The sequence below is a fragment of the Mesoplodon mirus genome (assembly GCF_964341445.2).
Source record: "Mesoplodon mirus genome assembly, chromosome: 7".
NCBI lineage: Eukaryota > Metazoa > Chordata > Mammalia > Artiodactyla > Ziphiidae > Mesoplodon > Mesoplodon mirus.
The window spans coordinates 65309181-65320339 of NC_138983.1; the positions used below are offsets into that span (position 1 = coordinate 65309181).

Genomic DNA, 11159 nt, shown 5'->3' on the forward strand with positions numbered 1-11159 from the left:
GAAGAGGATATAACACTTGTTAACATATATGCACCTAAATATATAAAGCAAACATTGACATAACAGGAGAAATTGACAGAAATACAATAATAGTAGGGGACTTTTTTAATTTATTTTTTGGCTGTGTTGGGTCTTCGTTGCTGCACACGGGCTTTCTCTAGTTGCAGCAAGTGGTAGCTACTCTTCGTTGCAGTGATGAGCTTCTCATTGCAGTGGCCTCTCTTGCTGTGGAGCACGGGCTCCAGGCACACAGGCTTCAGTAGTTGTGAGACCGGCATGGGGGATCTTCCCAGACCAGGGCTCGAACCTGTGTCCCCTGCACTGGCAGGTGGATTCTTAACCACTGTGCCACCAGGGAAGTCCCAGTTGGGGACTTTAATACCCACTTACATCAATGAAGAGATCACCAGAAGAAAATCAGTAAGGAAATAGTGGTCTTAAATGGCACATTACATTAGTTGGACCTAATAGATATCTACATTCCACCCAGAAACAACAGAATACATGTTTTTTTTCAAGTGCACATGGAATGTTCTCCAGGATAGAGCACATGCTAGGCCACAAAACAAGTCTCAACAAATTTAAGAGGATAGAAATTATATCAAGCATTTTCCCAAACACAGTGGTATGAAACTAGAAATCCAGGAAGAAAAATGGGAAAGCACAAACACATGGAGACTAAACAATGTTCTACTTTAAATAAATGGTGGGTCAATGAAAAAATCAAGAAAGCAGAAAATACCTTGAGACAAACGAAAATGGAAACACAACTTTCCAAAATCTGTGGGATGCAGGAAAAGCAGTTCTAAGAGGGAACCTTATAGCAATACAGGACTATTTAAAGAAATAAGAAAAAAATCTCTAATAAACAATCTAACTGACCATCTAATGGAATTAGAGAAAGAAGAACAAGCAAAGCCCAAAGTTAGCAGAAGGAAGGAAATAATAAAGATCAGAGAGTAAATAAATAAAATAGAGACCAAAAAAAAAAAAAAAAAAAAAACCAACCCAAATATCAATGGAACCAAAATCTGGCATTTTTTGAAAAGATAAACAAAATTGACAGATTTTTACCCAAGCTCATCAAGGAAAAAAAAAGAGAGAGAGGGGACCCCAAAAAACAAAATAAGAAATGAAAGAAGAGAAATAACAACCAATATCACAGAGATACAAAAGAAATCATAAGAGAATACTATGAACAGTTATATGCCAAAAAATTGGGCAACCTAGAAGATATGGTCAAATTTCTAGAAACATACAACCTTCCAAGACTGAATCAGGAAGAAACAGTCTGAACAGAGTGACCACTAGTAGTGAATTGAATTTGTAATTTAAAAAAACCAAACAAACAAAAAGAAAAAACTCCCAGCAAACAAAAGTCCAGAAAGCTTCACAGGGAAATTCTACCAAACATAGAGAACTAATATCACCCTTCTCAACTATTAAAAAAATTGAAGAGGAGAGAACATTTGTAAATTCATTCTACAAGGCCATCATTACCCTGATACCAAAATCAGGCAAAGACACTACAAAAAAAAAAAAAAGAAAGAAAGAACGAAAGAAAGAAAATTGCAGGCCAATGTCTAAGATAAATATAAACAAAAATTCTCAACAAAATATTACCAAACCAAATTCAACAATATAAAAATCCCAAAATCAAGTGTGATTTATTCCAGGAATGCAAGGGTGGTTCAATATCCCCAAATCAATATGATACATCACATTAACAAAAAGAAGGATAAAAATCGCACGATTATCTCAATAGACAGAAAAGGCATTTGACAAAATTCAACATCCATTCATGACAAAAATTCTCATCAAAGTTGTTATAGAAGGAACATATCTCAATATAATAAAGGCGATTTATGACAAACTTACAGCTAACACCATACTCAACAATGAAAAGTTAAAATCTTTTTCTCTAGAATGAGGAACATGAGAAGGATGCCCATTCTCATCACTTCTGGTTAACACAGTTTGGAAGTCCTAGCCATAACAATCAGAAAAGAAATAGAAATAAAAGGCATCCAACCAGATGGGAAGAAGTAAAACTGTCACTATTTGTAGATGACATGATACTATGTATTGAAAACTCTAAAGTCTCCACCAAAAAATTATTAGAACTAATAAGTGAATTCAGTAAAGTTGCAGGATATAAGAATACCTAGGGGGCCTCCCTGGTGGCGCAGTGGTTGAGAGTCCGCCTGCCGATGCAGGGGATACGGGTTCGTGCCCCGGTCTGGGAGGATCCCATATGCCGCGGAGCGGCTGGGCCCGTGAGCCATGGCCGCTGAGCCTGCGCATCCGGAGCCTGTGCTCCGCAACGGGAGAGGCCACAACAGTGAGAGGCCCGCGTACGGAAAAAAAAAAAAAAAAAGAATACCTAGGAGTAAACTTAACTAAGGAAGTGAAAGTCCTATAATCTGAAAACCATAAAACACTTATGAAGGAAATTGAAGATGATACAGAGAAATGGAAAGATATACCATGTTCATGGATTGGAAGAATTAATATTGTTAAAATGTCCATACTACCCAAAGCAATCTACAGATTTAACACAATCCCTACCAAAATACCCATGACATTTTTCACAAAACTAGAACAAATAATCCTAAAACGTATATGTAACCATAAACACCCCAAATTGCAAAAGCAATCTCGAGAAAAAAGAACAAAGCTGGAGTAATCACTCGCCCTGACTTTAGACTATACTACAAAGCTACAGTAATCAAAATAGCATAGTACTTGCACAAAAACAGACACATAGATCAATGGAATAGAATAGAGAGCCCAGAAATAAACCCACACACTTGTGGTCAATTAATCCACAACAAAGGAGGCAAGAATATACGATGGAAAAAAGTCTCTTCAATAAGTGGTACAAGGAAAACTGGACAGCTACATGTAAAAGAATGAAATTAGAACACTTGTTCCTATCATATACAAAAATAAACTCAAAATGAATTGAAGACCTAAATTTAAGACCTGAAACCATAAAACTCCTAGAGGACAACATAGGCAGAACACTCTTTGAAATAAGTTGTAGCAATATTTTGGGGGATCTCTCTCCTAACACAAAAGAAATAAAAGCAATAATAAATAAATGGGACCTAATTAAACTTAAAAACTTGCACAGCAAAAGAAATATTGACAAAATGAAAAGACAACCTACTGAATGGGAGAAAATATTTGCAAATGATATTACCAGTAAGTGGTTAGTTTCCAAAATATATAAATAGCTCATACAACTCAATATCAAAAAGTCAAACAACCTGATTAAAAAATGGACAGATGCGCATCTGGAGCTTGTGCTCTGCAATGGGAGAGGCCGCGACAGTGAGAGGCCTGCACACCGCGATGAAGAGTGGCCCCCACTCACCGCAACTAGAGAAAGCCCTCGCACAGAAACGAAAACCCAGCACAGCCAAAAATAAATAAACAAATAAAGAAAGAAGCTTTCATCTTTAAAAAAAAGGGGCAGAAAACCTGAATAGACATTTTTCCAAAGAATATGTACAGATGACCAACAGGCACATGAAAAGATGCTCAACATGGCTAATCATCAGAGAAATGCAAATCAGAACAATAATGAGATATCACCTCACACCTGTCAGAATGGCTACCATCAAAAAGTCTGCAAATAATAAATGCTGGAGAGGGTGTGGAGAAAAGAGAACCCTTCTACACTGTTGGTGGGAATGTAAACTGTTGCAACCACTATGGAAACAGTATGGAGCTTCCTTCAAAACTAAAAATAGAACTACCATATGATCCAGCAATTCCACTGCTGGGTATATATCTGGAAAAGATGAAAACTAATTCAAAAAGATACAGGCACCCTGATGCTCACAGCAGCACTATTTACAATAGCCAAGACATGGAAGCAACCCAGGTGCTCATCAACAGATGAATGGATTAAGAAGATGTGGTATATATATAATATGGAATACTACTCAGCCATAAAAAAGAATGAAATAGTGCCATTTGCAGCAATGTGGATGGACCTAGAGAATATTATGCTTAGTGAAATAAGCCAGAGAAAGACAAATACTATATGATTTCACTTATATGTGGAATCTAAAAAATAAAACAAATGAATATAACAAAACAGAGACTCACAGATATGAGAACAAACTAGTGATTACCAGGGGGGAAAGGGAAGGAGGGAGGGGGAAGACAGTGGTAGGGGATTAACAAACTACTATGCCTAAAATAAATAAGAACAAGGATATACTGCACAGCATAGGAAAATATAGCCATTGTTTTATAATAACTTTAAATGGAGTAAAATCTATAAAAATATTGAATCACTGTGTTGTATACCTGAAACTAATATAACACTGTAAATCAACTATAATGCAATAAAAGGAAAAAGAAATAAATTGGAGTAATTGTCATTTTGAAACATTCTCCCATATTGGACATTTTCTTTCTCTAGCAATATTAGAACTCCCTTGTGTTTAAAAGGGAACAACAAATCCTCCCGCCTCCATCCATAGCTCTCCTTCCTCAGGCTCCCAAGTTCATCCTTTGCACCCATGCCCATTGCCTCCACCTCTCATCTGCCCATTCTGCTGTTAACACCTTGCCACCACCTGCACGTGACCGTGCTCTCTCCCAAGCCACCAGCAGGACCATGTCCCCTGGGAACTCTTTCCAACCCTTACCCTGTTCACCCTCTTGGGAGCATGTGGCTCTATTGGTCATCCCCTCTTTCTGGAATTTTCTTTCTTGGCTTCCAGGACGTTGGGAAATCACTCATGCGTTTATTTATTAATATCTTTTGAGGTCTGTGCATGCCAGGTACTGGGCCAGGCACTGGAGCAAAACAAGATCAACTCTCGGTAGTCACGCTGGTCACACTCCGAGCAGAGGCAGATTTCATCAGATAAGCACACAAACCACTGCTTGAGAACTGGAGTGAGTGCTATGAAGGAAGAGTGCGGGGGTTTTGAGAACATAAGACAGGGTGCCCTCACCAAGGCCAGGTGTCAAGGCTTCACTCAGGAGGCAGTGCTTTGAGCTGAGGTCTGCAAGAGGATCAGGAGCCAGCTACTTGGGAAGAACAATCTAGATGTTGCAACAGCATGTGCAGAGGCCAAGATGATGGAGGAGCACAGCCTATTGGGACGTTGTGAAAGGAAGCCCCTATGACCAGTGCAGAGTGAATGAGGGGGAACGTGGCATGAAGTGAGACTGGAAGGGTGGGCCGGAGTCAGCTTTTGCCTTGTAAAACCATGGATTAGGATTCTGGACTTTATCTTATGTGAAATAGCTGTATGGGCATACAAGTTGTGACCTGCACAATCCCTGGGGCCAGAGTTATATTGTAGTCTGTGGTAATGATACCTTGGAAATATGAAGATGTGCCCTGGAGTTATGCAGTGTGCATCCTGCACAACCATACCCAGAAGCCAAAGAGTCTAGCTGCAGTGGGTAGAATGGACTGGAGAGGGCAAGAGGCTTTGAGGAGCCCAGTTAGGAGCCTGCTGCAGTGGCCCCAGTGTCAGCCCACCTTCCCCTTCACGCTCACTCCCTTAGTGAGCTCACCTCTGTCCCTGTCTGCCTTTCTAGCAGTTCCTTCTTAGGGTAACTTCCTAATCTTTGACTTGGATGGAATTTAAGGAACACTCATCACCAAGCAGTCAGGGGAGGACAGGAATCAGCCCAGAGGGCATAGGACCCTACCTGACAGAGGGTGATTCAGCATGAGCAAGGCAAGGTAGCAGGGCTCAGCCACTGGGCAGGGTCCAAGCTGGAGGCTCACATATGTGCACGAACCAACATGGGAGCAGAAAGGAAGCTGAGCTCCAGGCCTCACGGGTGGTCCCTGAGCCCCTGGTCTATCAGCAAGAGAGCTTGGAGCAGAGTCTGAGCCCAGCAGGGGTGGAGTAGGGTTGGTCTACAACTGGGATAAGGCCTGGGAGGGGGCAGGCAGGATGGGGCCCAGGGGTTTAGGGAGCCCTAAGGAGATTCCCCAGCCCTGGGCCCTTGGCTTATGGCCCAGTAGGTGTTGATCTTTGCGGGGCCTAGGGCCTGGGCACACCTGACTGTGGCAGCTACAACTGCAAGAGTCCCAAGGCTAAGACCTGGAACCACAGCCCAGCCTGCTAGAGCTACCGGCCTCCCGCTCTGCTGGTCCTGGATGATCCCTGTTCCTGTTGACCATGCCGCTGCTGGAGCCCTGACATTGTCCCCCAATCCCTTCCCTCCCAGTGACTCAGCCTCCCACCTTTGAAACCCAGAGCATTTATTATTTTCTATTATTTTCTCTTACATCATTTACTTCATCAGACCTTCTGCACAGTTAGGGTTTTTTTCAAATAACTTTAGTGAAATATTATCCAACGAGCCACCATGTAACCAGCACCCAGCTCAAGGGATACAGCAATCCCAGCTCCCCAGACTTCCCTCCGCTTGCCCTTTTTGGACATAATCTTCAACCTCAACTCTCCTGACTTGTATAGTCATCAGGCTTTTGCCTTTTTCCTTCTTTTTTTTTTTAAACTTTTCCTTTTCCTTCTATTACCTCAGTCTGCATCCCTAAGTAGTAGGCAGAGTTCCTTTCTTTATGTTTTCACTACGCCAGTTCCTCAGGGAAGGCGCTCCCACAGGGGTGTGAGTGCAGAGGGGCAAGCGCAGGGTGGGGCCTTGGGGGGCAGGAGAAGGCAGAGGAGTCCACAGAGGGTTAGAGGGGCAGCCAGAGGAGGTGACCAGTAAAGAGAAGGAAGAGAGGGAGGGGTCAGGGGAAGTGAGGGCGGGAGGAAATGGTTGTATAGAAGCTCAGGACCGGGCTTCCCTGGTGGTGCAGTGGTTGAGAGTCTGCCTGCCGATGCAGGGGACACGGGTTCGTGCCCCGGTCCGGGAAGATCCCACATGCTGCAGAGCAGCTGGGCCCGTGAGCCATGGCCGCTGAGCCTGTGCATCCGGAGCCTGTGCTCCGCAATGGGAGAGGCCACAACAGTGAGAGGCCCGTGTACCGCAAAAAAAAAAGTACCGCAAAAAAAAGCTCAGGACCCACGGTGGAACTCTCCTGAAAATATAATCCAGCTCCCAGCCTCAAACCCGGCCGCCTTGCTCTGTCCTTAATCCTTCGGATGACACATCATCTACTGAGTACTCCCTGCCGGGTGGGCTCCTCTGCCCTTTAGGGGCCCTCCCTCCCGTCTTAAGGGAGAGGCAGCTTAGTCCTAACTCACCACCTCGTCCCCCAGTGTAGCTGCAGGCCCTCCCCTCCTGCCACCCCTCACAGCTGGCTCTGTGGGGCAGGGTGAAGGCAGAGGGAGAGGGGCCCCGAGAGACAGGTGAGACCCAGGGCACAGAGTCGGGTCAGGGTCCTCTCGCCTGGGATTCTGTTTCCAGGGCAAAGACTACATGCTCTGGGGTCTGCTTTCTTTCAGTGAGAGATGAGACGCCCATGCCCCAGCACCTCTGCCTCTCGCTGACCCCTGCTTTGGATTCTTGCTGCACACACTGCCCATCCTTCAACACCCACGTGCCCCTGGTTGTCTCATGGGGATGCTCTTCCCTCCCAGCAGGACAGGGAGCTAGGTCTTCAGGAGCACAGAATGACGTCCTGTGGGAGAGGGGAGACACCCTCCCCAGGACCATGCTGGGCACGTGGTGGGTGGCAGAAGGAAGAGGACACCTGATGCCAGTTTGGGGCCATGTGGCACCACTGAAGCAATGTGTGTTTTTTTGTTTTCTATGCAGACATCGTCAACTGTGACCTGAAATCCACACTGCGGGTGTTGTACAACCTCTTCACCAAGTACCGGAACGTGGAGTGAGGGGCAGACCGGACCGTCCCCTGAACCGCCTTAACCTGCTTATTCCTGTCTCTTGCTCTGTGCTCTCTCCCAAGTCCGCCTGCTCTATTCCCAGAGATAGTGGAAACTGAGATTAGGAAGGAAATGATCAGTAACTCAGTGGGCTGACCCACATCTCCCAGGCTCTAAAGCTGACCCTGCAATGGCTTGTGAAGGTTGTCACCATCCTGGTGCCGGGTCCAGATTTCCCTCAGTGTGATTTGGAACCAACTTAGGCACAAGAGCCCACCCACCCTCAGAAGATGAAAATAAAGATAATAGTTACCATTTAATGTGTGTAACCTATGGGCTGGGCACCACACTAAGTGCTTTGAGCTACTCAAATTCACGAATACTCGTGACTCCCATTGAAGCAGATGTTATCAGCCCCTTTTACAGATACGGAAACTGAGGCTCAGAGAGGTTACATGACTTGCCAGAAGCTGCCATCTGTTTTTCTTCTTTGAAGAACATATGTGTTAATAACCAGCCTGTTGCATTACAGTCTCTGCACATTCTATTCTTGTGTGTGTGTGTGTACGTGTGCACCTGTGCCCTCCAAGAAGACAGGAGCCCCCTGATCTCACCACGAGGCAGGCTAGGTCAGGGCTCAGTGATTCACACTGAAATTGGCAAATCAAATTTCACCCAATTAATAGTGTGTGTGTGGTAGGAGTCGTGTCCCTCAACTCCTTCACAAATGAAAATTATTCTTAATTCCTTCAGATTTGTAATAACCCCTTACTCTGGTTTCAGGGTGACATTTGGGGTGGATTCTGTTTAAAATTAATGGAGTGGCACATTTTGCAGCCTTCTTGCTTGATTGCATGTAATGGAAGTGCCCTATATTTTCCTACAAAATAAGTCATCAATTCACTATCGTTAGGCAAATGTACAATATACCCAGGCACCACAGAGAGCTGTGCACGGACCCATGCGAGCAGGGCTTGGGAAATAGGGCTCTTCAACAGGGACCCTTGAGCTTAAAGAAAGGAACTCCTTTTTGCCCTCTAATTGATCATTTAGACCATTTCTGGCTAAGTCTGCCCACATGCAATTACTGGCTAATTCAGGCAAGGAAAAACGTAAGTTATTTAGACCCAAGCTGAGTGGTTTCCTTGCGTGGGCTACCCGCAGGCTTGCGGTTACATGGATCCCCTCTACGTGAACCCAAGTTTGGAATACAGGGCTCTAGTTGTCCCAGCCTGCGGGGCCTGGAGGGATAGGAAAGGGGCTGAAGTGGGGGTGACTAGGAGGACAAGAAGCGTGGGGCAAATACTTGCACACTTAGTATGCATGGGACCCCCTTAGACCGCAGGTTGCAGCTTGGGGTACTTAACACTTGTACTCATAAGTTGACCAAGCCCTTGGGATAATTAATAACTTGTACTGATATTATATCTTCATTATAGAATTTTCCTAAGTATGCTCAGTGGACACCAGTCTGTATCCCCACTGCCAGAAATCTATGCCTGCTTTGTCACTACTTTAGGCCCAATTGCACAAAGCCCATCCCTAGTTTGAGGAATTCACTGTGACCTCTGTCTACGCCACCCAGAGGGAGGCCTCCCATCATGTCCAAAACATTCCTTCCAGCTTTTCATCACTTCTTACTCTATGGTCTAGCTGCAGTCACTCAGAACCCATACAATTTCGATATACTACCTATGTCTGGGGAGATTTTGCTCTAAGAAGGAAGTATTACTCAACATAATGAGCATTAAGGATAGAAAGAAAATGTACTCTCTGTGTCAACTGGTGTAAAAGTATACAATTCTTTTTACATAATTAGTGAAATATTTCATTTGTCATTAGGAAACACTAAATACTGTGATATTTATTTGCTCTCTTTTAAATTCTTGATAGCAAATCAACATAAATAATTGCTTTGTCTCCTTGAGCAATACTAAGGCAGGATGAAATAAATAATGCATTCATTTAAACGTGCTTTGCTGTATGAATTTTGTCTCCTTTTTTTGTGTTCTTATATTCAAGCTGCAAGTGGACAGTGGACAAGTGGCCTTATTAAGATTACTCTTTTTTTTATATTTTACAAATATACTGTATGAAGACACGTCAGAACACTCGGAAACTTTTTTAATAGCAGGTCTAATTTATCAGAAAATTGTGTTTCAAGACTGAGGTCTTCTCCACAGTCCAGAATCCCAGGGCTTGGGCCTGGTTTTATAACGCTGCCATCTCATTTAGAGGTTTTTGTTTAGATTCTGGAAACTTCTGCATAATACATGACTATGTTTTTGAAGGGGGGTAAAAGGCATCAGGAAACAAATAAAACAAACTTAACCCTCATCTCTTTTTTTTTTTTTTTTTTTTTTTTTTTTTCTTTTTGCGGTATGCGGGCCTCTCACCGCTGTGGCCTCTCCCGCTGCGGAGCACAGGCTCCGGACGCGCAGGCTCCGGATGCGCAGGCTCAGCGGCCATGGCCCACGGGCCCAGCCGCTCCGCGGCATATGGGATACTCCCAGACCGGGGCACGAACCCGTATCCCCTGCATCGGCAGGCGGACTCTCAACCACTGCGCCACCAGGGAGGCCCAACCCTCATCTCTTTTAAAAGAAAAAAGAAAAGCTGAGGCAAGAATCAAGTCTCTGTAGGTTCACTGGGTCCTTTTTTTCCTTTTCCTCTTTTCTAAATTTAAATTCATTGATTTTTTAATAGTTGACGTATAATTGGTACAAAATTTAAAAAGTGTGAATGGGTATCTAGTGAAAAACCTACTTTCTCTCCCTCCCCTCCCCCAGCAGCCAGTACCTGTCCCCAGAAGCAACTATTTTGTTCTATTTCTTATATTCACTTCCAGAGATACCCCAACAATATAAAGCATAAAATTATTTGTCAACATACATATAAAATCATTCCTTAAGCATAAATAGCATATTATACATAGTATCATGCACATTGCTTTTTTCACTTAATGTTCTAACTTGGAGATTATTATGCACTGAGTATTAAAACTTCTTACAGTTTCAAAAGAGAATATGAGTACTTTATAAATACAAATGCACATCTCTGGTCTTCATGAGCTAGAAAATGAAAGCCCTACCAAAAGGAGGTAATGTTGCCTAGACAGTGATTTCAAAAATCAAGACTGGTACCTACTGGGGTTGGGGAGGTAGGGGGGGCATTACCAGAAACAGTCTTCTGTGCCCTAAACTGAATTTATTTTTTTAAAGGCCTCCTTTGGATTATTATGGCGAATGATGTACAGTTTGATTAAGCTTTCGTTTGTACATATTACTAGGGCTACTAATTTGTAATTGACTAAGAAAGTGCTAAAGGTTACTGAGTACCCCACAGTATCCTGCTATAAGCCCGATGCCTGTGCAGTGC

The 11159-nt window shown here is 43.7% G+C and overlaps 1 protein-coding gene across 2 annotated transcripts in view; it reads left to right on the forward strand.

Moving 5' to 3' along the window:
• Positions 1–9751, forward strand: part of PARVA (parvin alpha) — a 188507-nt gene extending 178756 nt beyond the window's left edge. For both annotated transcript variants that reach the window (XM_082629278.1, XM_082629279.1), the window contains one exon: positions 7714–9751. In XM_082629278.1, coding sequence (XP_082485404.1) covers positions 7714–7790 — 77 coding nt within the window. In that variant the 3' untranslated portion in view covers positions 7791–9751. The remainder of the gene's footprint in view (positions 1–7713) is intronic.
• The last annotated feature ends 1408 nt before the right edge of the window (positions 9752–11159 follow it).